The sequence below is a fragment of the Hemitrygon akajei genome, chromosome 27, assembly GCF_048418815.1.
Source record: "Hemitrygon akajei chromosome 27, sHemAka1.3, whole genome shotgun sequence".
Taxonomy (NCBI): domain Eukaryota; kingdom Metazoa; phylum Chordata; class Chondrichthyes; order Myliobatiformes; family Dasyatidae; genus Hemitrygon; species Hemitrygon akajei.
In genome coordinates, this window is record NC_133150.1 from 30,611,637 (window position 1) to 30,638,156 (window position 26,520).

A 26,520-nucleotide genomic window follows, 5' to 3' on the forward strand; every position below is an offset into this window, starting at 1 on the left:
CATGCCTCTTTTTCAATAAGCCTTGCATGGGGTACCTTATCAAATGCCTTGCTGAAATCCATATACACTACATCTACTGCTCTTTCTTCATCAATGTGTTTAGTCACATCCTCAAAAAAATTCGATCAGGCTCAAAAGGCACGGCCTGCCCTTGACAAAGCCACGCTGACTACTCCTAATCATATTATACCTCTTCAAATGTTCATAAAGCCTGCCTCTCAGGATCTTCTCCATCATTTTACCAACCACTGAAATAAGACTCACTGGTCTATAATTTCTTGGGCTATCTCTATTCCCTTTCTTGAATAAAGGAACAACATTCGCAACCCTCCAATCCTCCGGAACCTCTCTTGTCCCCTTTGATGATGCAAAGATCATCGCCAGAGGCTCAGCAATCTCCTCCCTCGCCTCCCACAGTAGCCTGAGGTACATTTTGTCCGGTCCCGGCACCTTATCCAACTTGATGCTTTCCAAAATCTCCAGCACATCCTCTTTCTTAATATTTACATGCTCAAGCTTTTCAGTCTGCTGAAAGTTCTCACTACAATCACCAAGATCCTTTTCCATAATGAATACTGAAGTAAAGTATTCATTAAGTACCTCTGCTATTTCCTCCAGTTCCATACTCAGTTTCCCACCGTCATGCTTGTTAGGTCCAATTCTTTCATGTCTTATCCTCTTGCTCTTCACATACTTGTAGAATGTCTTGGGGTTTTCCTTAATCCTGCCCGCCAAGGCCTTCTCATGGCCCCTTCTGGCTCTCCTAATTTCCTTCTTAAGCTCCTTCCTATTAGCCTTATAATCTTCTAGATCTCTAACATTACCTAGCTCTCTGAACCTTTTGTAAGCTTTTCTTCTTAACTAGGTTTATTACAGCCTTTGAAAACCACAGTTCCTGTACCCTACCATAACTTCCCTGTCTCATTGGAACATCCCTATACAGAACTCCACACAAATATCCCCTGAATATTTGCCGCATTTCTTCCGTACTTTTCCCTGAGAACATGTTTCCAATTTAAGCCTCCAATTTCCTGCCTGATAGCCTCAATATTACCCTTCCTCCAATTAAACGCTTTTCTAACTTGTCTGTTCCTGTATCTCCAGTGCTATTGTAAAGGAGACAATTATGATCACCATCTCCAAAATGCTCTCCCACAGAGATCTGACACCTGACCAGGATCATTTCCCAATACCAAATCAAGTACAGCCTCTCCTCTTGTAGGCTTATCTACATATTGTGTCAAGAAACCTTCCCTTGCTCTAGGGAGATGCCAATCAATATTTGGGAAATTAAAATCTCCCATTGCGACAACTCTTATTATTATACCTTTCCAAGATCTGTTCCCCTATCTGCTCCTTGATATCTCTGTTACTGTTGGGTGGCCTATAAAAAACACCCAGTAACGTTATTGACCGCTTCCTGTTCCTAACCTCCACCCACAGAAACTCTGTAGACGATCCCTCCGTGGCATCCGCCTTTTCTGCAGCCGTGACGCAATCTCTGATCAACAGTACCACGCCCCCACTTCTTTTGCCTCCTTCCCTGTCTTTTCTGAAACATCTAAAACCTGGCACTTGAAGTAACCATTCCTGTCCCTGAGCCATCCAAGTCTCTGTAATGGTGACCGCATAATATCTCCAAGTACTGATCCACGCTCTAAGCTCATCCGCTTTGTTCACAACACTCCTTGCATTAAAATAGGCACATCTCAAACCTTTGGTCTGAGCATGTCCCTTCTCTATCACCTGCCTATCCTCCCTCTCACACTGTCTACAAGCTTTCCCTATTTGTGAGCCAACCTCCTCTTCCCCAGTCTCTTCAGTTCAGTTCCCACCCCACAACAATTCTAGTTTAAACTCTCCTCGGTAGCCTTAGCAAACCTCCCCGCCACGATGTTTGTCCCTCTGGGATTCAAGTGCAACCTGTCCTTTTTGTACAGGTCACACCTGCCCCAAAAGAGGTCCCAATAATCCAGAAATCTGAATCCCTGTCCCCTGCTCCAATCCCTCAGCCACGCATTTATCCTCCACCTCATCCTATTCCTATTCTCACTAACGCGTGGCACAGGCAGTAATCCCGAGATTACTACCTTTGCAGTCCTGCTTCTCAACTTCCTTCCTAACGCCCTGTAGTAACGCCCAACCACCAATGTCAAGCTAACAGGTCTATAATTTCCTTTTTGCTTCCTTGTCCCCTTCTTAAATAGCAGAGTGACATTTGCAATCTTCTAGTCCTCCGGAACATTGCCAGAACCTATAGACTTTTGAAAGATCATTGCTAATGCCTCTGCAATCTCCACAGCTACTTCCTTCAGAACATGAAGGTGCATTCCATCTGGTCTGGGAGATTTATCAACCCTTAGACTATTCAGCTTCCTGAGTAATGGCTGCTCGCCCTCTTCCTTCAGAATATTCTGGATGCTATCTGAAACATCCTGAACCCTGGCACCTGGGAGGCAAACTACCATCCAAGTTTCTTTCCTGCGTCCACAGAATCGCCTGTCTGACCCCCTAACTATAGAGTCCCCTATCACTACTGCCTTCCTCTTCCTTTCCCTACCCTTCTGATCCACAGAGCCAGACTCTGTGCCAGAGGCACAGCCACTGCCACTTCCCCCAGGTAGGCTGTTCCCCCCGCCCCCAACAGTACTCAGACAGGAGTACTTATTGTCAAGGGGTACAGCCACAGGAGTACTCTCTAGTTCCTGACTCTTCCCTTCCCCCTCCTGACTATGACCCACTTGTCTGTCTCCCATGGCCCCAGTGTGACCACCTGCCTGCACTCCTCTCTATCACCTCCTCGCTCTCCCTGACCAGGTGAAGGTCATCAAGCTGTATCTCCAGTTCCCTAGCTCGGTCCCTCAGGAGCTGCAGCTCGACACACCTGGTGCAGATAATGGCCGTCCGGGAGACTGGAAGATTCCAGGACCCCCCACATCTGACACCAAGCACAGAAAACTGGCCTCATACACAAACTTCCTCCTTTCCGCAAATAATACAGTTAAACCTACCTCACCTTGTCCTGTTACCTCCTAAGCCCATTGAGCCAAAGCCTTATCACTCTGCTACACACTCGGACGTTGCCCGCTGGATATGGCAGTCTTTTTAAACCTTTTGCGCTCTACTGGCTGACGTCAAGCGCCTGCGCAGTCTCGCCTCTCTTTTACCCTGAGTAGTAAAAAACTCCCTTCGCTCTGAAAAATCAGCTGTTCACTCGCAGCCTTCTTGCTCCGAATCAAAAAAGTTATTTGAGCGTGTGCCTTGGCTTAGTCATGACTGACTTGTACTTCAACCCAGTTTTTACAATTTTATTCCAGCTACATTTGTTTGCAGATGAATTAATCTGTGGTTAAGACCTTAGATTTTAACTATTGTTTAATTGATGATTTAGAAACTTAGAAATCTACAGCACATTACAGGCCCTTCAGCCCACAATGGTGTGCCAACCATGTAGCCTACTCTAGCAACTGCCTAGAATTTCCCTACTGCGTAGCCCTCTATTTTTCTAAGCTCCATGTACCTATCTAAGAGTCTCTTAAAAGACCCTCTTGTATCCGCCTCTACCGCCTTCGCTGGCCGTGCATTCCATGCACCCACCACGCTCTGTATGGAAAAACTACTTCTGACTTACCCCTTGTACCTATTTCTGATCACCATAAAACTATGCCCCCTTGTGGGTTAGCCATTTCAACCCTGGGAAAAAGCCTCTGGCTAACCGCACCATCAATGCCTCTCATCACCATATACATCTCTATCAGGTCACATCTCATCCTCTGCTCCAAGGAGAAAAGGCCAAGTTCACTGAACCTATCCTCATAAGGTATGCCATCCAATCCAGGCAACATCATCGTACATCTCCTCCACATTCTCTCTATAGTATCCACATCCTTCCTGTAATGAGGTGACCAGAACTGAACACAGTACTCCAAGTGGGGTCTAACTATGGTCTTGTATAGCTGTGTATAATCCTGATAGGATTGTGAGAATGAGGCAAGTGTGCATGTGTGTAGTTAACATTTTGAAAGTAATCTGTAGATTGATAATAAGCTACCTTCTCTCATAATTACAGATAAGGATTATAAAATAAATTTCAGCTCCTGGTAGAGCTTAGCTCCTAATCTGACTTATTTACCTGGCACTGTACTCTCTAAAGTCGACACAGGGGATGTAGCTGTTTTTGAAATTCTGTGTCTGGTTCTCAGGATGCTCAACACCGAGCTGCAAATCGAGGTTCAGAGGATAACTCCAGTGAGGAAACGGAGAGCCAAGCACGGCATTTGCTAAGCCAGCAGAAAGTGAAGGGGACATTAACAATGCTACGATTCCGAAGAAGTGCACAGGTCAAAGCAGCTGCAGTTTCAGAGGTAGTTTGCAGTGTGTTCTCTCCTCTCCCCCTCCTTTTCACGTGACAGAAAATCCACATCTCCCCAAATATTTCTGTTTAATTCACACCACCCACACCCAATTTAATTACAAACTGCAAGTGCCATTAGACGAGTATTTGGAGCAACTTGCAGCAAGTTCCACCTTTGTTACTGCAATCACTTTCTGTTCTATCTACAGGGCAGAGAGAGAATCCCGAGGTGGGAGGTTCCAAAGCGAGACTCTGACAGCTTGCAGGACTCCGAGTTTGAATCGGCAGCCCCAAATCCGGTATGACACTGCATCAATGATAATCAGAATCGGGTTTATTATCACTGACACATGATGTGAAATTTGCTGCTCTGTGGTGGCAGAGTGCAAAGATTTAAAATCTATACGTTACAAAAATGAAAAAGTGCAAAAGTATAATAAAGGGAAGAAGCTGTTCCTAAGTCAGAGTATGGGTCTTCAGGATTGTGTAGGTTCTTAGTGATGGTTGCCACGTTTTTGAAGATGCCCTAGATAGTAGAAGGGTTGTGCCCAGGAAGGACTGACTGAACGTATATCCCCTGAAGTCTGTTGTGATCGCGGTGCATTGGAGGCTCCATACTAGGCTGTGATGCAACCAGTCACAATGCTGTCCATTGAACATCTATAGAGTTTTACTAAATCTCAAACTCTTAATGAAATAGAACTGCTGGCATGCCTTTTTCATGATTGCACTGATATGCTGGGTCCATAGAATATTACAGCACAGTACAGGTCCCCCTGGCCACAGTGTTGTGCCGACCTTTTAACCTACTCTAAAATCAATCTAATCCTACCCTCCTTCATAGCCCTCCATTTTTCCTAACATTTATGTGCCTAAGAGTTTCATAAATGCCAGTAATGTATCTGCCTCTACCACCACTCCTGGCATCATTCCTCCTCATACCTACAGCTCTGTGGGTTTTTTTTCAAAAGAAACGACCTCTGACATGCTCTCAATCCCCCCCCCCCCCCCCCCATACTTTCCTCTGTTCACTTTAAAATACGTCCACTCGTATGAGCCATTTCCCCTGGGGGATAAAGCCTCCAGGCTATCCACTCGATCCATGCCTCTCATCATCTTGTGCACCTCTATCTCGTCCTCCTTCAAATGAAAACGAAGAGCCCTATCTCACTCAACCTGTGCTCATAAGATAACGCCCTTTAGTTTGGGCAGCATTCTGGTAAATCTCCTCTGCACCTTCTAAAGTTTACACATTATCTAATCAGAACAAAACGGGATACTTCCAAGTGTGGTCTAACCACAGTTTTATATAGCTGCAACATTCCTTCACGGGCCTATCCAAGTGTCTGCTATTAGACCAAGACTGGGCTAGCTGACACTGTTTGAGTTTGTCTTTCTCAGTGTATACATTGAAAGAGGGTGGGAGTGAGCATTCTGGAAATTACTCCATGATGGTCTCCCAAAGTCTGGGTAAAACCAAGTGGATGGAGTTGGGTGGAGGTGTGGCTTCTGAACAAAAATTTTGATCAGAAAGGATGTGTAAGAATGATAAGTAGGTTGGAACTCTTTTGTGAGATGGTCATAATAGAGACTTGTAACATTTGATGAGATAAAATTAGTATTGGTTCCTTTACAAAGATCTGTCAAGAATACGTTGATTACTTGCTTATGTTGATAGGTGTATAAGATGATGAGAGGCATTGATCGTGTGGATAGTCAGAGGCTTTTTTCCCCAGGCTGAAATGGCTAACATGAGAGGGCACAGTTTTAAGGTGCTTGGTAGTAGGTATAGAGGAGATATCAGGGGTAAGTTTTTTTTACGCAGAGAGTGGTGAGTGCATGGAATGGGCTGCTGGCAACAGTGGTAGAGGCAGGTACGATAGGGTCTTTTAAGAGACTTTTGGATAGGTACGTGGAGCTTAGAAAAATAGAGGGCTATGGGTAACTCTACGTAATATCTAAAGTAAGTATATGTTCAGCACAACATTGTGGGCCGAAGGGCCTGTATTGTGCTGTAGGTTTTCTTTGTTTCTGCTTGCAATTCACTGAGGAATATGGAAACACAGAATAGAATATGATTGGAAATTCCCCAGGTTGTGGTTGGAATTTGAAACTCTGAGGCAAATGGCTTTATTTCACAAGGGGTAGCCTGATAATAGCCAAGTTTGATAGATGAAATTACTCTCATGTGAAGTAGAAGTATCAGAGTTGGCCATGCATATTTGATTAAATTTTAAATTTTTTTGAACTATTAGATTCCAGGCTAAGATCTTTCTCAATATTCCTTCATTTAGATGACTCTTTCAGGGAGCTATACAAAACAGAACCATTTACTTAAACCAAGTCTGCCTTGACCCACCCCAGTACTTCTCAGCATTAGTTTCCTGCTCTTCTCATGCAGAATAGAAAAGGCAGGTTCTCTTTGGCTTCTACTTATCATTAAATCAGTACTATGAAAGGCATGTTTTAATGTTGTTATTTTTAATCAAGGCAGGATTTTTTTGGACAAATTGATCATGATATTGATTCATATTCAAGAGAAAAGATCCAACAACTTGTTTAGGATTAAGTTACGGGTAACTGAAGGAGTATCTAGTTCTACTTCTGGTTATTGTGCTGAACTGACAATAAATGTGAGCAGTGTACATGTTACATTTTTCTTCTGTCTTTATTTACAGGATAATTCCTACATGAGCTTCAGCTCCTTGAGCTGCAGTAATTCCCGTCAGGACTCTGAGAGCAGTCGGCATGGGTCAGAGACTGAGGATATGCTATGGGATGATCTCCTAAATGGGCCTCGATGCCATTCCTCCTACAGTAGTGAGAGTGAGTGTGATAGTGTGCAGAGAGTGTCTCTGCAGAAGAAAGAGTCCAAAGATGAACAGGTGGGTGTGGCTGTTTTTAACGTTGTTCAAGAGCAACTATAATTTTCATTTCTGTAATTAAAATCAGAAACGTTGGGGACACTGAGAAAATCAGACAACATTTGTGGAAAGTGAAGAATTTGGGTTGAAAATTCTTCAGCAGAACTAGTAAAGTGAGAAAATAACTTGGTTTTTAAGTTGCAGAGGGTGAAGGACGGATGGATGGGACAGAGGGGATATTTGATGGGGTGAGACCAGGATTACCAGGCTGATCCAATGTTTATGAATCTGTTTGGTTAATAGATTAATGATGAAACAAAAAGAGACATGTTAAAGGAGTAAAATGTTAGAAATGCTCAGGTCAAGGTGCATCTGTGGACAGGATAAACTGAGTTGTAGTCCAAGACAGCGGAGGACAAACCATAGCACAATTAGAAAGCCAGCAATAACCAATCGAGGTTCGATTTCCACCACTGTCTGTAAGAAATGTGTACCTTCTTCCTGTGACTGCATGGATTTTATCTGGGTGCTCCAGTTTCCTCCCACATTTCAAATGTACAGTTAGGGTTAGTGAGTTGTGACTTGATGCAATCAAAGCATTTCACTGTGTTTCAGTGCACATGCGATAAATAAAGCTAAGCTTTATCTTTAGAAACCTAACATTTGATTAAAAGAACTGCCCAGATCTGATACAAACAGGAAAAAGTACCAAGATTGGTGGAGTTGTGGATAGTGTAGAAGATTGGCAAAGAATATATTTACCTGGGTTAAATTCCATCTGCCGTTTCTCAGCCCATATCTGCAAGTGATCTAAGGGGTTGCGCCTCAGTAGGGCAATTACAAGGAGACAGTACACTGTAAGGGCAAGGTCCTTAACAGTGTTGCTGAGCGAAGAGATCTTGGGAACCAAGTTCATAGCTCCTTGAAAGTGGCTACACAGGTCGATTAAGGTTGTTAAGAAGGCTTATAGAATACTTGCTTTTATTAGTCGAAGCATTGATTTCAAAAGTTAGGGCATTATATTTTAACTTTATAAAACTGTGGTTAGGCCACATCGGGAGTATTGCATACAGTTCTGGTTGCTCCGCTATAGGAAGGATGTTGAGGCTTTAGAGAGGGTGCCTGGTTTAGAGGGCACGTGCAATGATGAGAGGCTGGATAAACTTGGGTTGTTTGCTCTGGAGTGTTGGAGCTGAGGGGAGATCTGATAGAGGTTTACAAGATTATGAGAAGCATATTTGGAGTGGACAGAGTATCTGTTTCCCAGGATTTAAATGTCTAATGCCAGAGGGCATGCATTGAAGGTTAGAGGGGGTAGGTTCAAGGGGGATGTGAGGGGTAAGTTTTTGGATGCCTTGAATGTGCTCCCTGGTATTGTGGTAGAGGCAAATACATTAGAGGCTTTTAAAAGAAGTTTGGATAGACACATGGCTGTAAGGAAGATGGAGGGTTACGGACATGATGTAGGTAGGAGGGATTAATGTTTGGGTGTTTTTGATTTCCTTTTTTCCTGGTTCAGCACAATATTGTGGGCTGAATGGCCTGTTCCTGTGCTGTACTCTTCTATGTTTTTTTAAAATCTAAAATTGTTGAATTTGGCATCGAGTCGTGAAGGGTCCAATGTGCCCAGATGGTAGGTGAGCTGCTGGTCTTCCAGATTAAATTGGACCTCAGTATAACAATGCAGGAGGCTACAGACATGTTAAGAGTGGGAAGGAGGATTAAAGTGAAGGCTTGGGGTTCCCTTTGTGGACTGACTGAGGGAGCTCTACAAAGTGGTCACCCAATATATGTTTGATTTCTCCAAGGTAAAGAAAATTGTACCGCGCATACTAAATGCTATCTGCTAGATCAGGAGAAATGCAAGTGGATTACTTGAAGGACTGATTGGGTCTTTGATGGTGGGAATCAAAGTTTTAAAAAAAAAAAGATTAAGTATCTTAAAAAAAAATTCAGAAAGTACTGTGAGTAATAGAGTCATTATTGAAAATTGAAAAGCAGACCAGGAGTCATGGTGGGAATGTTCCCTTTGAAATGCTGAAAGGGGAGGAAATGTGCCTGATGGTGGAATCTTATTAAAGGTGGTGGAAGTTGTGAAGGATGATCCATTGAATGAGAAGGTTTATGGAATAGAATGTAAAGAACTCTCATCCTACAACGATATGTTCATGGGTAATCCAATCTCTTCAAAAATACTTAAAAGTAATCTCCACTAATGTGTATGAGAAAGGGATTGAGAGCTTAAACTGGAATACATAGAAACCACTGCTTTGTTCAATACTCTGGGGATGTTCAACTTAAATGCACTGTCTAGAAGACACTGGCAGAGAATTCTGAACGAGCATCCTTGTCATACGCTAGTTACCGTTAGGTGTGTGCATGAATGAGTGACCACCCAACTTTTTCACCTAAGTGTATATTCTCAGAATTGTTATGTCATCCCTGCTGAGTAATGAGTTCCTTCCAGAAAGGGAAAAAAAGCACTTCTGCTTGTAGTATCAATGGGTCTGACTCATAATAACTTCTAGTGCGGCTGCAGCATTAAATCCTCACTCTAATTTTTAAGCCTTTCCCTACCCTACCCTTTCCCCCTCCTCTCAAACATCTGCAATCCTATAGACCTGAGCTTTTGGCTTTCCTCATTTAAGGGATGATTTTGCTAGATTTCAGTCACTGTTGGTTTATAATTTGAAATTAAACTTTATTTGCTTTGTAATTTCAGAACCACCTGCACTGGTTGTACAGCAGCAGCCAGAGTTCAGACAGAGTCAGCGCCATTATATGGGAAGGAAACGAATGCAAAAAATTTGATATGTCTGTACTGGAGATCAGTGGAATGATCATGAAGCGGGTATGTTTCTGGAGAGAATATGTGGAATGTTGATTATGACTTGGGAGTCTAATTTCTCTCTGGGACTGACTCGAGACAGTGGATCATAGGGTAGTTGTGGATGGGAGATTCCCGAACAAGGTGTCTCTGTTTTAGAGTGGCATGCCAAAAATGCTGTGGAAAGTTTGGGATTAATGTGGGATTGCTGTGGTGCAAAGGGCTGTGGATAGGGTGCTGATAAAGATGGGATAGCTTAGATTAATTGGGAGTTGAGATACTTTGGCTAAACTATAGACTTTTGAGGGACCTTCACATATTATATTTACTGAATGCTATCCTTTCTCACTGTGTTGCGCACCACATTTATTATTTCTGGCTGGAGTCCAGTGATTTTTAGTATTCTATTTATATTTTATACATTCTACCAACAGGCGAATACATTTGAGCAGCATAATGGTTACCGGATCCTGGGATACGTGGTGACATCTGTCCTCACCTTGCTACCATTTGCATTTCGCCTTTTCCAGCAGAAGAACCTGGACCAGTTAGCTTCCTCCTCCCTCTCTGAGTTACTGACCATCAGTTGCGGTGGGAAGCCTGATGGGCCTCTCGTTGTCTTAGTGCTGATTAACATTTTGGAGCGGTTCTGTCTGATGTGGATGTTTTTCTTCATTCTTTGTGTGGCAGAGAGAACATACAAGCAGGTGAGCAACAGTGCGGTTTCTCTTACCTGTTGGCCAGAGCATCATACAACTCTCCCCTTACTCTAGTCATCCACTAGAATTCTCACCCATCCTGTTAATCCAGACTGCTGATTGTTCAGGCTAAACGAGTATTTTCCTGGCTGGCTTCCTGTTTTCTAATGTCTGAGAACGTTGCCCATATTTCATTCGTGTCATTCTCTCTTCCATGGTTTCACTGACCTACAGTGCTTCTCTTTAGTATTTTAATCCCCATTTTCTAATCCTTCTACCTCTGTAACCTGATTCAGACGATCATTTTGGGCAAGTTGATACCCTGTAATTTTAAGTGCTCCACCATTGTCCATTGACTGTTATCTCTGAAAGTGCCGAATAGAAGTTGTACATTTGTGATCATTTCCTCATAACCGATCTCCTTTTGTAGAGGCATGTTATTAGGTCTTCTTTGATAATACTCTAGAAAATTGTGTCCCTAAATGAATGCATGTTGTAACATCAGTATCTGTTCCTTGGTCCAAATGTCTGTTGTGTAAAATCCTTTCTAATAGATCATAACAAGATGTGTGTATATTATCAAGCATCACACTGAATGTAATTATGTTTGTCTCTTTAAAATTTGAGATTCTGGTATTTCTTACTTCACTGCCTTTCTGCCTCTCCCTCTATTGCTCCACCCAGCTTTCCAACATCTTTGTGGTTGCTATTACTACAAACAATGTTTCAATTTTTCATCAAGTAGATTTACCATTAGAATTCTAATCATTGAAATGTCTAGTTTACTGGGTTCCAGAGAATATATTCAGTGTAGGCTGGCCATTCAGCGGTAGTGGTTCTTTCTAGTAAGTGCACTCTACATGCTTCTTAGTCCATTTTGTTTCCTGTACATTTTCTTTTGAAAGTGTCTGCACTTTGTTAATAAATGCTGCCATCTGAAGAAATGTTTCCTTACTTCTGTTGTATTTATTGGTAACTTCTGTAATTACAGCCCCTTGTTTTTGGCAGAGACATCGTGGGCTTGAAGGGTCTGTCCCTGTGCTGATTTGCCCTGATATTTTCCTATCTAAATTATATCACATAGAGTAAGACAGCATCCATTCTAAGTCTTGGTTAAGTAGAATACAGCTGTATTTCCAGTATAACAGGGGTCTACTAATAACCTTTTACTTCATTGGAAAGCAAAGGTTTTGTCAAGTTAAACTCCCATTTGACAATGTACATTCTATGCAAACTGGGTAAACCTTTGTTTATTTCTGCACAGCGCTTGCTGTTCGCCAAGCTGTTCAGTCACCTGACATCAGCTAGGAAGGCTCGCAAGTCTGAGATTCCTCATTTCAGGCTGAAAAAGGTGCAGAATATTAAGATGTGGTTGTCACTTCGCTCATACCTAAAGGTAAGTGCAATGACCATGGAATAATGTAGCACAGGAAGTGAATTTAAGGAGCTGTGATCAAAGTGACTGCTTATAATGGAGGTTGGTTTATGTACTTAATGGTACATAATGGTTAATGGTCTTCTTTAAACTGCTAGCATATGAATATGGTTAGAGAACAATTTTAGCAGGCTTCCTCCAGCAAAGATCATTAAAATTCACCAAACAAGTGAAAATTCATGGTGTACAATTTATACATTCTTTTGAATCTTTGAACTTGAGAAATTATGCAATATGTATCATTATTATTCAGTTTTGCTCACTGGTCAAGGAGCAAAACTGTTTTTGTCTGAGTGAAAAGATTGAATCATCAGCACAGGGTTTAAAATTTGGTACTCATTTAGAACCCAATTCTGAAAATTATCATTTTGTAATTCATTGCCTTTCAAGTCATAAAATACTGATCCGTTCTATCTCTGTATTTTATTCACTATACAGCCTACTCTGTCTAGTGATAACTTTCTCTCGGCTCTTTTTCACTTCCTATTGTTTTTGTTTCTCATTCACAGAGGCGGGGCCCTCAGCGATCAGTTGATGTGATTGTTTCGTCAGCATTTTTACTTACTTTGTCCATTGCTTTTGTCTGCTGTGCTCAGGTAAGACTTGGAAAATGCCTTAAATGAGCTTGCGGTTGGGAGAAAGGGCACTGAATTTCTAATATGACTCATCAGTATCAGTTCTTATGTAACTTGAACCTCTCTGTCATGTATCAACAAGACAGAAAATGTTGGAGGAACTCAGCAGACCAGGCAGCATCTATGGAAAAAAGTACAGTCGACATTTCAGGCCAGAACCCATTGACAGGACTGGAGAAAAAATGCTGAGGAGTAGATTTGAAAGCTGGGGAGAGGGGGGAGAGAAACACCAGGTGATAGCTGAAACTTGGGGAGGGATGAAGCAAGGAGCTAGGAAGCTGATTGGTGAAAGAGACAGGCCATGGAAGAAAGTGCAGGGGTGGGGAGAGGAGCACTGGAGGGAGGCAATGGGCGTGCATGGAGAAAACATGAGAGAGGGACAAGAGGCTGGGGGAGGGGAGGCATTACTGGAAACTTGAGAAATCTATGTTCATGCACATTGCCTCCAACTTCCACCCTGCCATCAAATTCAGCTGGTCCATTTCCGACACTTCTTTTCCCTTTCTCAATTTCACTGTCTCTGTGCTGGAGACAGCTTATCCACCAATGTCTATTGGATTATACCTCGTCCAACCCTGCTATAGAAACACCATGGCCTTCTCTTAATTTCTCTGTCTCCACTGCATCTGCTTTCAGGATGAGGCTTTTCATTCTAGAATGAAGGTGATGACCTTTTTTAAAGGGGCTTCCCTTCCTCCACCTTCATCTCTGCCCTCAACCACATCTCTCTACTTCCACACACATCTGCTCTTACCACAATACCAGGGATAGGGTTCCTCTTGTCCTCCCCTAGCAGCCTCCACATAATTCTCCGAACCTTCTGCTACCTCCAACTGGATCCCAGCACCAAACACATCTTTCCCTCCCACCCCTCCCCCCCCCACCTTCTGCTTTCCACAGGGATCGCTCCCTAACGACTGCCCTTGTCCATTCTCCCTCCTTGCAAATGGAACTGCTGCTATACCTGCCCCTACACCTTATCCACCTCTACCATTCAGAGTCCCAGACCGTCCTTCCAAGTGAGGCGATATTTCACCTGTGAATCTGTTGGGGTTATATACAACCAACCTGTATGGTGCTCCTGGTATGGCCTCTTGTATAATCGGTGAGATTCGATGTAGATTGGGAGGCCGCTTTGTCTGCCAAAACAAGTGGGATCTCCCGGTGGCCACCCATTTTAATTCTGCTTCCCATTCCAATATATCCATCCAGTCCTTTGCAAGGGGGGACATAGGGTCAGGAGAAGTAGGGTCTGTGTGGATAGAACTGAGGAACAGTTTGTCTGCCAAACTGTCGCTTTGTCTGCCAAAACAAGTGGGATCTCCCGGTGGCCACCCATTTTAATTCTGCTTCCCATTCCAATATATCCATCCAGTCCTTTGCAAGGGGGGACATAGGGTCAGGAGAAGTAGGGTCTGTGTGGATAGAACTGAGGAACAGTAAGGGCAAAAGGACCCAAATGGGTGTTGTCTACAGGCCACCAAACAGTAGCATGGATATTGGGTGCAAGTTGAATAGGGAGTTAACATTGGCATGTGGCAAAGGTAATGTCGCAGTAGTTATGGGGGATTTCAACATGCAGGTGAACTGGGAGAATCAGGTTGGTGCTGGACCACAGTATAGGGAGTTTGTAGAGTGCCTACGGGATGCATTCTTGGAACAGCTTGTACGAGAGCCGACCAGGGACAAGACTATTCTGGATTTAGTGTTATGTTATGAACAGGATTTGATAAGCGATCTCGCAGTAAAGGAGCCATTAGGAGGTAGTGATCACAATATGATAAGCTTTTATCTGCAATTTGAGAAGGATAAGGGCAGCTCGGAGGTGTCAGTGTTGCAGATGAACAGAGGAAACTATGGAGCCATGAGGGAGGAGCTGGCCAAAGTTGACTGGACGGATAGCCTAGCAGAAAAGACAGTGGAACAGCAATGGCAGGTATTCTTGGGAATAATGCACAAGGTGCAAAATCAGACTTTAACGCCAAGTACCTATGCGCATACAAGGAATTTACTTCCGACAGATGTTGTCTCTCTGCTCATAACAATAATAATGATAAATATAAATGAAAATATAGATTATACATACAGGTAGTGCAATCCAAGTAATAGTTAGCCGACAGTTAACCGGCAGTTAACTGTTCAGCAAAGTGACCGCAGTAAGGAAAAAACTTCTCCAATGCCTATTAGTCTTAGTCTGGAGGGATCTGAAGCGCCTACCAGACGGAAGCAGATCAAACAGTCCGTGCGCAGGATGCGAGGAGTCCTTTATGATGTTCCCCGCCCTCTTCTTCAACCTGGAAGAGTACAGGTCCACAATAGAGGGCAGGGAGGCTCCAATGATGCGCTCGGCAGTCCTCACTGTGCGCTGTAGTCTGGTTCTATCCTGCTTGGTGGCGGCTCCAAACCACACAATGATGGAGGTGCACAGGACAGACTCAGTGACTGCAGTGTAGAACTGCAGCAGCAATTCCTGAGGCAGACCGTATTTCCTCAAGAGCCGCAGGAAATACATCCGCTGCTGGGCCTTCTTCAGGATGGAGCTGATGTTCTGCTCCCACATCAGATCCTGAGAGATGGTGGTTCCCAGGAACCTGAAGTTCTCCACGGTGGACACAGGGCTGCTGAGGACTGTGAGGGGAGACATAGCGGGGTGATGTCTCCTGAAATCCACTATCATCTATCAGTTCATCCCCCAGAGAAGGAAGGATTCAAAGAGGGGAAAGGGGCCTCAGTGGTTGACAAAGGAAGTCAGAAACTGCATAGCATTTAAAAAAAAAAGGAAATATGACAGAGCTAAGGTGAGTGGGAGGACAGATGATTGGGAAGTTTTTAAGAAACAACAGAACTTAACTAAAGACAATACGGGGAGAAAAAATGAGGTACGAACACAAGCTAGCCAGGAATATAAAGGAAGATAGCAAAAGCTTTTTTAGGTATGTGAAGAGAAAGAAGATAGTTAAGAACAATGTTGGGCCCTTGAAGAATGAATTGGGTGAAATTGTTATGGGAAACAGAGAAATGGCAGAAGAATTTAATGAGTACTTTAGATCTGTATTCACTAAGGAAGACACGAGCAATCTCCCAGATGATGTATGGATGGGCCAAGGACATAGGGTAACAGAGGAAATGAAACAGATTGACATTCAGAAGGAAACGGTGATGAGAAGACTGAAGGCTGACAAATCCCCAGGTCCAGATGGTCTGCATCTGGAAATTGCGGATGCATTGGTAATCATTTTCCAATGTTCCTTAGATTCAGGATCCGTTCCTGAGGATTGGAGAATGGCTAATGTTATCCCACTTTTTAAGAAAGGCGGGAGGGAGAAAACAGAGAACTATCGACCTGTCAGCCTGACATCGGTGGTGGGAAAGATGCTAGAGTCCATTATTAAGGATGAAATAGTGGCATATCTAGATATCAGTGATGGGATTGGGCCGAGCCAGCATGGATTTACCAAGGGTAAATCATGCTTGACTAATCTGTTGGAGTTTTTCGAGGATGTAACCAAGAAGTTAGACGGGGGAGATCCAGTGGATACCTCGATTTTCAGAAGGCATTTGATAAGGTCCCACATAGGAGATTGGTGGGTAAAATCAAAGCTCAGGGCATCGGGGGGAAGGCATTGACATGGATAGAAAACTGGTTGGCAGACAGAAAGCAAGGGGTAGCGGTGAATGGATGTTTCTCGGAATGGCACGTGGTGACCAGTGGGGTGCCACAGGGCTCGGTATTGGGACCACAGCTGTTTACCATTTACGTTAACGATTTGGATGAAGGCATAGAAAATAACATCAGCAAATTTGCTGATGATACTAAGCTGGGTGGCAGTGTGACATGTGATGAGGATGTTAGGAGAATTCAGGGTGAGTGGGCAGATACTTGGCAGATGACGTTTAATGTGACTAAGTGTGAGGTTATCCACTTTGGGAGTAAGAACAGGAAGGCAGATTATTATCTGAACGGTGTAGAGTTGGGTAAGGGAGAAATACAAAGAGATCTCGGAGTCCTTGTTCATCAGTCACTGAAGGTGAATGAGCAAGTGCAGCAGGCAGTGAAGAAGGCTAATGGAATGTTGGCCTTTATTACAAAGGGAATTGAGTACAAGAGCAAGGAAATCCTCTTGCATTTGTACAGAGCCCTGGTGAGACCACACCTGGAGTATTGTGTACAGTTTTGGTCTCCAGGGTTAAGGAAGGACATCCTGGCTGTAGAGGAAGTGCAGCGTAGATTCACGAGGTTAATTCCTGGGATGTCTGGACTGTCTTACGCAGAGAGGTTAGAGAGACTGGGCTTGTACACGCTGGAATTAAGGAGATTGAGAGGGGATCTGATTGAAAGATATAAGATTATTAAGGGATTGGACAAGATAGAGGCAGGAAATATGTTCCAGATGCTGGGAGAGTCCAGTACCAGAGGGCATGGTTTGAGAATAAGGGGTAGGTCATTTAGGACAGAGTTAAGGAAAAACTTCTCCCAGAGAGTTGTGGGGGTCTGGAATGCACTGCCTCGGAAGGTAGTGGAGGCCAATTCTCTGGATGCTTTCAAGAAGGAGCTAGATAGGTATCTTATGGATAGGGGAATCAAGGGATATGGGGACAAGGCAGGAACCGGGTATTGATAAGGAATTGATCAGCCATGATCTCAAAATGGCGGTGCAGGCTCGAAGGGCCGAATGGTCTACTTCTGTCTATTGTCTCTTTCTCTCTCCCCACCCCTGCTTTTTTTTCTTTCTTCCATGGCTTTCCGTCTCTTTCACCAATCAACTGCCTAGCTCTTTGCTTCATCCATCCCCTCCAAGTTTCACCTATCACCTGGCATTTCTCTCTCTTCCCCCTCCCCCACCATTCAAATCTACTCCTCAGCTTTTTGTCTCTAGTCCTTCTGAAGGGTTTCAGCCTGAAACATCGGCTGTACTTTTTATCCATAGATGCTGCCTGGCCTGCTGAGTTCCTCCAGCATTTTGTGTCTGTTGCTCAGATTTTCTCTTGTTTATCAGTAAGACACGACAGCTTTCTCTTTGCTTTTGCTTAGTGATTAAAATAATAGTGAATAGAAAGTCAAAGCTTAACATTTATAATGTTATTAGGTCTTGGTTGAAGTTCTAATCCTGCCCTGCAGCCCACAATCCAAACCAATACCATGATGTCAGTATTCCACTGGAACTAAAGTGAAATATTAAATCCTAAGCATTCTCTGCTTTAATTTCATGTGGGTATTCCCAAAATAGTATTTCAAAGAACAGGGAATTCTCTAGGAATCCAGAGGCTTGTATTTGCCCTTCAAGCAGTATCACTAAAAGTAGATTCTGGTTGTATCACATTTGTTAATTTTTAATTTCATTTCTAACATGTCTTTACTGTTTTGAGGATTTGTGTGGCTATGAAGGTTACAAATATAGAACAAATTTTTAGTAGAGGGAAAAGAGGATTTGCTATGATTATGTTGAAAGAAACTGGCTTTGTTGTGTCACTGGTTATGTGAGGATAATCCTTTCACATCGGTTCCTTTTCTCTCCCCCCCCCCCCCCCCCCAAACGCTCAGATCCTTCATGGACACAGCAGCTTCTTGGATTCTTTGTATAACTGGGAGCTCCTCATCTGGGAGGCATCACTGGCTGTTTTCCTGCTGAGGCTAGTTACGTTGGGGTCAGAAGTCAGTAGAAAATACAACAATATTTCCATCTTGCTCACAGAACAGGTGCGTGCCTACCTTTACATTACCAAAACCAATACCAAAAGTTATTGGGATGTCAGTTTCCCTGGACACTCACTTCAGAGTCAAAGAATTAGAGCACAGAAATAGGCCCGCAGCCCATCTAGTCCTTACAAAACCATTTAAACTACCTAGACCCATCGACCTGCACCCAGACCATACCCCTCTTAGCCACGTAGCTGTCCAAACTTCTCAAACATTGAAATCACACCCACCACTTGCGCTGGCAGTCCTTCCACACTCACCACCTTTTGGGTGAAGTTCCCCTTCCTGTTTCCCTTTCACGCTTAATCCGTGACCTCTAATTGTCATCCTTAATGGGGGGGGGGGAACCTGTTTACATTCACCCTATCTGTACCCTCAATTTTATATTATTCTATTAAATCTCCTCTCAATCTTCTATTCTAGGGAATAAAATTTTAACCTATTAGATATTTCCTTATAACTCAAGTCCTCCAGTCGCAGCAACATCCTTGTGAATTTTCTCTACTCTTTCCTATAGGCATGTGACAAAAACTGCACACAGTACTCCAAATTATGGAGTACATTGCCATGTGGGACCTTGGCAACCTTGCTAAAGTCTATGTAAACAACATCCACTGCCTGGCCTTCAACTTTCCTGGCAACTTCCTTGGAAAAACTGCCATCCACAAAGCCATACTGAAAATCCCTAATTGGTCCGTGGCTATCCAAATACTCATACATCTGGTCCCTTAGAATATCTACCAATAATTGTCCACTACTGATATCAGGCTCACTGGCTTATAATTTCCTGGTTTGTTTTTAGAGCTTTTTTTAAAAAAAAACAGCAGAACATTAGCTCTCTCCAATTCTCATACCTCAATCTGTCACTAAGGATGATTTAAATATCTCAGCTCGGGTCCGTGCAAGTTCTGCACTTGCCTCCTGCAGGGCCTGAGGAAACGCCTCGTCATGCCCTTGAGACTTATCTACCCTAATTTCCCTCAAGGCAGGAAACAGCTCCTCAGCCTCACTTCTATAAACCATGTCCAACTCCCGAGTAAATACAGATGCAAAAAATATATTTAAGATCTCCCCCCTCTCATTTGGCTCCTTGCATATATTACCATTCTGATCTCCCTTGCAATCCTTTTACTCTTAACATGTCTATAGAAGCCCTTAGGAGACAGTGATTGACAGGGATAATTAATCAGCCGTGCTGGAATGGCAGAGCAGACCGGATATGTAAGAAGGGCCCAATTCTGCTCCAACGTCTTATGTTCTAAGATCAATTTTACAAATTTGTTTTAATTCTTGTGCGAAATGAAAGCAGCCGATTATTAGGGCTTGTGGATTGTGACATTATTATCTGCTTTTATTTCAATAGATCAATCTATACCTTAAAATGGAAACCAAACCCAATAAAAAGGAACAGCTTACCCTTGTCAACAATGTGTTGAAACTTGCCACAAAATTACTGAAGGTGAGCAGCTTAAATATTGTCAGTCATATGTAATCTGTTCTGCTGAGCAATCTTATTACTTATGAGCCTTATTACTTATTGACACAAAGGACTTCCCTCTTTGTGCTGATTGATTTGTCAGAAACTATTTTCCCAGGATATAATTATAAAATATAATAGTCCTTCTGGTGGATTTCTAATAGACTTGCCATGCATGCATTGTGCAAAATGCTGCAGCAATTGTCAATTTTAGAGAAATCTGTTCTCTTACCCCACTGTCTTAGGTTAAAAGGGGAACAGAAGCCAGCATGATATAGGCAGCAAAAAAAAGGCATATCTTTTAACTTAAAGGCAAGTGCTTGAGAGTAGAGTCCGGTCATTTGACAACTGCAATGGACTATTGAACAATCGTAGTTCCTGTTAAGCCTAATAAATATCCTGTAAGTAATTCAGAAAAGTCACTAAAAATAAGGCATATACAGTCTTATATAATATATAAAATCTCTTACTATCTCTTTCAGTTAGTCCTGACGAAGGGTCTCAGCCCGAAACGTCGACTGTACTTCTTCCTATAGGTGCTGCCTGGCCTGCTGCGTTCCACCAGCATTTTGCGTGTGGTTGCTTAAATTTCCAGCATCTGCAGATTTCCTCGTGTTTGCATATATAGTCTTGAAGTTATGAAAAAGTAGCAGCAATACCAAAGCTTTACATAATTAAGAGTGGGGCTTGGTAACTCTACACTATAGCTAACACACCATCATGCTTTACCCTATAGGAGCTGGACTCCCCTTTCAGACTCTATGGACTGACCACAAATCCACTGCTGTATAACATTACCCGGGTTGTCATTCTGTCTGCTGTCTCTGGAGTGATCAGTGATTTGCTGGGTTTTAATCTAAGGGTGAGTAACAATGGATATGCAAATCACAAATTTTCTTTCTCACCTGATCTTTCATTATAACAGGTCAAAGTTCCACCTTTAACATTGATGAATTTAAGTGTAAGGTACTTGGAAAAAAAAATCAGACGTGTCAGTTAATATAAGCTTTTCTCTCATAGCTGTGGAAGATCAAGTAACCTGCAGGAGGTGAGGTGAAGAAAGAAGATACCCAAACTGTCCAAGATGAAGAATGTTCTGTCTACTCAACTAACCTGATTTAGTAATATGAACATCTCCCTCAAGTTACCAGATCACAGAGCAGGTTGGAGAATGTTTGTCATTTTCCTCCCTGTCAGACTTAAAGCTTACACTAGCAAATGTGGAGAATCTGGGGTGAAAGTAACTTAAAAGTTATTTGATGGTACAAGTAAATGTAGCACATTGTAATCATTTGTATTTTCATACCAGGACAAAAATGGATGTGGAGGAAGAAAGTGTATTTTACCCCTAGTCCAGGGGTCCCCAACCTGAGGTCCATAGACCCCTCAGTTAATGGTAGGGGTCCATTACCAAAAAAAGGGAACCCCTGCTGTAGGATTTCTTCTTCCACATTTATCCAGGCCCTTTGGTTTAAGCACTGGCTGAATTTCACATGACTGTTACCCCCCAAAACAAAATCCATGTGTGGTAAAATATTTAATTTAAGTTCCTGCAGAGCAGGCTAAAACTATATAGCCCAAGGCTGGTACTATAACTATTGTGTCCATGGACAGAAGGTGCCGCTAAAATCATGTTGTTTAAGTAATGGCCTAGTGGCCAATTGTCACAGTTGGTCTGTAATGTTAGAAGTGAAATCTGCCAGTTCTAATTATTGCCAGCCTAGCTTTCAAAATAAAAGAAAGCTTCTACTTCAGTTATCTTTCATTTGATCTGTTTAAGGGAATGGGCTAACACTACACAATGCAGTGGAACAGTGTGAAAGTTCAGACACAGATCAGTGCAAGATTACATTCCCAACTGAACTTTTTGCCATCTTAGCGCATCTGAACTTTTCATTTTCTGATGGTGAGAGGTTTAAGCAAAGCAATATGGATATTTTGCTGGATGCCATTGTCTTGGCTGGAAATGTCTCTAGATCATTGTCTGATCCTAGAGAGACAGCATAACACTTGAAATTGTATACTAAGACTGAATATGTAAAGGAGGATATAAATAAGATTTGCTGAAAACTATAGACAGAGAAAATAGGTAGAGGTTACTAAACCTACAAGTTAGGAAGCTCATGTACTTTGATCCTGCAATTCTCAGCAAATCAGTTACTTCAAAGGCAGCACAATTTTAAACAGCATCTAGTCAGTAAAATTTGATTTTGACCATTTGAGACATAGACTGAAAGTTAAGATTTATTTTACAGTTCAACACCATGACCAAGGATTGCATTTTTCATGTCATACATAAAAAAATAATGAGGGTTTACACATCTCTCCCTAATGACAGTATTTATAGAGACTGTACAGTATAAAAATTTACAACCAACGACTCAAGGCTTGTTCAGCTTTACTCAAAGGCCACACCCATGCCTTGAGTACTGTACAGTCTGCAAGATGTTTTGTTACTGATGGGGTGAAACAATGAGTATAGCTAGACTACCAACAAGGAAATTCAGACAACACTGTGGAGTGAAAGCTCGAGCTGATCAATGAATGAGCTGAGGAATATCAAAACATTTCTGCATGATTTCCTAAATTCAACTTTTACACATTATCGCATATGAAATATAACAGTAAAGTGGTCACAAGACACTGCCTGCACCACAGTCACAGTCCAGGGTCTTTATTTCCTACTGTTTCTTAGCTGGAAGGGTAAAAAAGGACATACAGTGCTATGGAGGGTAACAGAAATACTTCTTGGCAACACATCTCCCTGCAGGGCAATGCAAGTTATGTAGCAGAGATATCAACAGGACTAAGTCAGAGAATGCACCTTAGTGTTTGTCTAGAGGATGGAGGGGAACAGAAGAGAGAAAGAGTGTGGGCACTGGAGAGGCCATTCCATAGAAAGGCTACCCTATCACCACCATGACTAGCAGAATAACTGTTACAGATTGAAAGCAATTGCTTGCTACAGCACCGATCTCCATGGACACAGAACGTGGGTAAAACGGAGAAGCAGATGTGCACACCCATCCTCTAACATTGGGGCAGAATGAAACATTGGGAGATGCTGGTTACTCTGCATCTTCTTTAGACGGAAGTACTGAAGATGCTAATAAACTAGTGGGATTACACCACGAACAAAATAATCTCTAATCTACATGGAATGTGTTCCATGCAGATTCTCGTTGCATGGTTTTGAGCAGTCTAGGGGAGCACATAATTTCCCAGATCCTTTTCAATGACAGATTGAGAGGAGCCCACAGATACTGAAACCAGCAGCTGAGAGATCGCTGTTCAATGGTGGTCAGAATACTGCAAGTTATTTTAGCTCAAGGTGATGAAAAGAATTTCACAGTGTATTAAAGCAAACAAGGATTAAAGCACTGCACAGTTGATCCAGAATGATACAAAACAAATAACTATACTGGTTAACGTTTAAGGTCTTTGTTATTAAGCTACTGATTTCAGATCTGCAAAGCAGTGGTGAGATTCTACTCACGATGTTACAGGTGGAAACCATGTGAGTCTCACCCACTGCCACCTGAAATTGCTTACCGACAAAGCAACAGTCACATCCCAAAGTCAGAACTATCTGTGACAGGTAAATCTTAGGATGTTCTACCACTGTAGTCGGATGGGGCAACTGCTAACTTGTGGGGATACGGAAAGTAAATCACAAGTCCACACCTCAGAGTCAACTTGTAAAACAGGGAAAAATCCCAATCGATTTTACTTCGCAGCCAGTCAAGTGTCCAACAGCTGAGTACCGGAGTCATTCCTTCACTTGGGAAAAGTTTGGTTTTCCGCAGTTCCTACAGAACTTTTAAATAAGATGCAACAGGTGTTTAACAGAAATCAAAGTTTATAAAAAAATAATTTAACATATATAATTTGTTTGCTTTCTGTTACAAGGGCCTCTGAGCATCTGGCTTTTTCCAGGGCCCGGGGGTTATCAGCGTCTTTCTTGTGGTTGGTGCTGTTTTTGTCCCTGGGCTGGGGTGCAATGTTGAGCCGCTGTTCCTGGGTTGGCTCTGCCCCACTCCCTGCCCACTGCCTTTTGCTGACAGTCTCTGCTCAGTCCCCACTTCCGCCTTCCGCCGGCTGCTCTCCGGGCTGCCAGTTTGCCCCTCCGCCGCCCTGCCCTGGCGTCCATCTCGTGGCTCCTCTCCCATTCTTCCCCGTGGGCTGCGCGATCGCCCTCTCCTTCCCACCACCAGCCGCTGCTTTCCTTCGTCCTTCTCAGCCTTCCTGGGGCTGTCCGGCAGATGCTCCCTGGAGCCCAGGACTTTGCGTGGGCCTGTGGCTTCATTCTCTCTGCCACCGGTCAGCTGTGCTCTCTTCGGGCTGCTTGTAGTCTCCCTGGGCTCCACCTTTTCCTTTGCAAACTCGGCATGACCTTCCTCCCCCTCCTCCCATATGCCCACAACTTTGGTTCCAGTCTCTTGTTCTCCCTGTAGCTTCTCTTTTGATACGGTCTTTTCAGGATCAGTAAGGTTTGGGGCAGAATTTGGAAAGGATGGTGATGGCGGGTCTTCAGGAGCTGTGGGTAGTTCCTGGAGGCTGGAATATGGAGTGTCCTGGGTATCCAGATCGTCTACAAAATGCAATGCGTTTAATGAAGATCAGATAGGCAGCAAATAGCATATTTCATTTGATGAAAACCTCTCCTAGATACAAAGTCCCAAATTTTCCCTTTACCAGTGCATTCTCATACTACACCCCTCCCAGCCATGCACAATGCAGATAAAAGAGGTCAGAGGAGAATGAAGAGGGGACCAGAGACGAGAGACAGCATTCGGTAAGAGGGAAGCGGAAATAGTGGTGTCATGGTGCGCTTCTGAGTGAAAATGAATTTGTTGACTGGACTTTGTGTGACAATCAAAATTGACACCTCGTTGCAGCTTTTCACAAGAGGTTTACTACCCATACAAAGTGGAGGTTGATAGGTTCTTGATTAGTAAGAGCGTCAAAGATTATGTGGAGAAGGTAAGAGAGTGAGGTTGAGAGGGATAATAAATCAGCCATGATGGAATGGCAGAGCAGACTCAATGAGTCAAATGGCATTTTTTTTTTCCTGGTCCTATGTCTTGTATCTGATCTGGGCTCCAATCCCAGAAGCTGTCCTCCAAAAAATAAATACATGAATGGTGGTGAAGTTTGGTAGTTGGTGAACTGATATTAACATCAGCTAATTCAACCATCTTTATAATAGCAACATATCCCAAAGTGCTTCACAAGAGCTGAAGTTTAAAGGGTGGGAGGTAAGGAGAGCACAAGATTAGTCTAGGACATAAAAGCAAACAAGAGGAACAGGTGAGCTGTGGTGAGGTAGACTTACCTGGACTCTGAGGGAATGTGAGTTAATGCCGTGTCTCTTTAATGGAATAATACAGAAGTGGACCTGTAATCCAATAGTCTACACTAATGTTTATGCGCCACAAGAACTGTCAGGTAATGGTGTAAATGCCCATTACATTCTCCTCCCAACTTCTCAACAAAATATTTATGCTTTTGGGCCCTAACACTCAAATCTTGATGTAATGTCATCTATCCAAAATGTTAATTCTTTCTCTTCGACAGGTGCTACCCAATCCATGGCATTCCTTGTGGCAATAAGGTTTATGCTGACCCTCAGGGACAGGTTGAATAGGTTAGGACTTTATTCCCTGGAGTGCAGAAGAATGAGGGGAGATCTTATAGAGATGTACAAAATTGAGGGAGATAGATCAGGGGAAAGCATACAAGCTTTTTCCCCCTCAGATTGGGTGAGATTAGAACTAGAGGTCATAGATAAAGAGTTAAAGGCAAAATATTTAAAGGGGATCTTCTTTACTCAGTTTGATGCAAGTGTGGAATGAGCTGTGGTGGATGTGGGTTCAGTTGTAACATTTAAGTTTGGATAGGTACATGGATGAGGAAGGTATAAAGAGCAATGGTCTGGGTGCAGGGACCCAGGTAGAAGATTCAGAAGCAGACTACATTGGTCTGTTTCTGTGCTGTAGTGCTCTATGGATTCAGTTTAATTATTGGCTTCTGGATCTGGCTTTTTCCCCAGAGGTGGAATAATTTGTCTGTGTGCTGGAACTAGTATTGGCTCATTAACCTTAGTCACATGTTGTGCATTCAGGTCACTGACCTGAACAGAATCCTGGCCACCATTCCCACACCAATACGAAGGAAAACTGCTGTTAAAGATACCATCTTTAAGATGGGTCATTAATTATCACTCTTAAGCAAGTGCAAGAGGTTTGGTGACATTCTGAAGAAATAGTTCCAGCCATGTCCCTGGTGTCCTTGCCTAGTTTTAACCAGCATTAAAAACTAATTAAGATTTTATCACAATTTATTTGAAATGTGCTTATCCTGACCATCTAATTTCCTACAAAAACAACTACAAAAGTACTTCAATGGCTGTTAAGTGCTCTGGGACAATCTGAGCTCAGGAAAGGTGCTGTATAAACATGCTCTCAAGCAAAGTTGAAACATTAAGACCATAAAACATAGGACCACAATTAGGCTATTTGGCCCATTGAGT

At 42.9% G+C, this 26,520-nt stretch overlaps 2 protein-coding genes across 4 annotated transcripts in view; one reads left to right on the top strand and one right to left on the bottom strand.

Moving 5' to 3' along the window:
- phtf1 (putative homeodomain transcription factor 1) overlaps nt 1-21,742 on the top strand; it is a 32,785-nt gene extending 11,043 nt beyond the window's left edge. Inside the window, exons 8-18 of the mRNA XM_073030557.1 lie at nt 4,203-4,364; nt 4,564-4,653; nt 7,033-7,239; nt 9,941-10,069; nt 10,480-10,752; nt 12,008-12,139; nt 12,688-12,774; nt 18,356-18,511; nt 19,875-19,970; nt 20,725-20,850; nt 21,009-21,742. Coding sequence (XP_072886658.1) covers nt 4,203-4,364; nt 4,564-4,653; nt 7,033-7,239; nt 9,941-10,069; nt 10,480-10,752; nt 12,008-12,139; nt 12,688-12,774; nt 18,356-18,511; nt 19,875-19,970; nt 20,725-20,850; nt 21,009-21,026 — 1,476 coding nt within the window. The 3' untranslated portion in view covers nt 21,027-21,742. The remainder of the gene's footprint in view (nt 1-4,202; nt 4,365-4,563; nt 4,654-7,032; nt 7,240-9,940; nt 10,070-10,479; nt 10,753-12,007; nt 12,140-12,687; nt 12,775-18,355; nt 18,512-19,874; nt 19,971-20,724; nt 20,851-21,008) is intronic.
- A 472-nt stretch (nt 21,743-22,214) lies between these two features.
- magi3a (membrane associated guanylate kinase, WW and PDZ domain containing 3a) overlaps nt 22,215-26,520 on the bottom strand; it is a 133,872-nt gene continuing 129,566 nt past the window's right edge. For 2 of the 3 annotated variants that reach the window (XM_073030552.1, XM_073030553.1), the window contains one exon: nt 22,215-24,579. In XM_073030552.1, coding sequence (XP_072886653.1) covers nt 23,891-24,579 — 689 coding nt within the window. In that variant the 3' untranslated portion in view covers nt 22,215-23,890. The remainder of the gene's footprint in view (nt 24,580-26,520) is intronic. The other variant, XM_073030554.1, reaches the window with a different exon arrangement.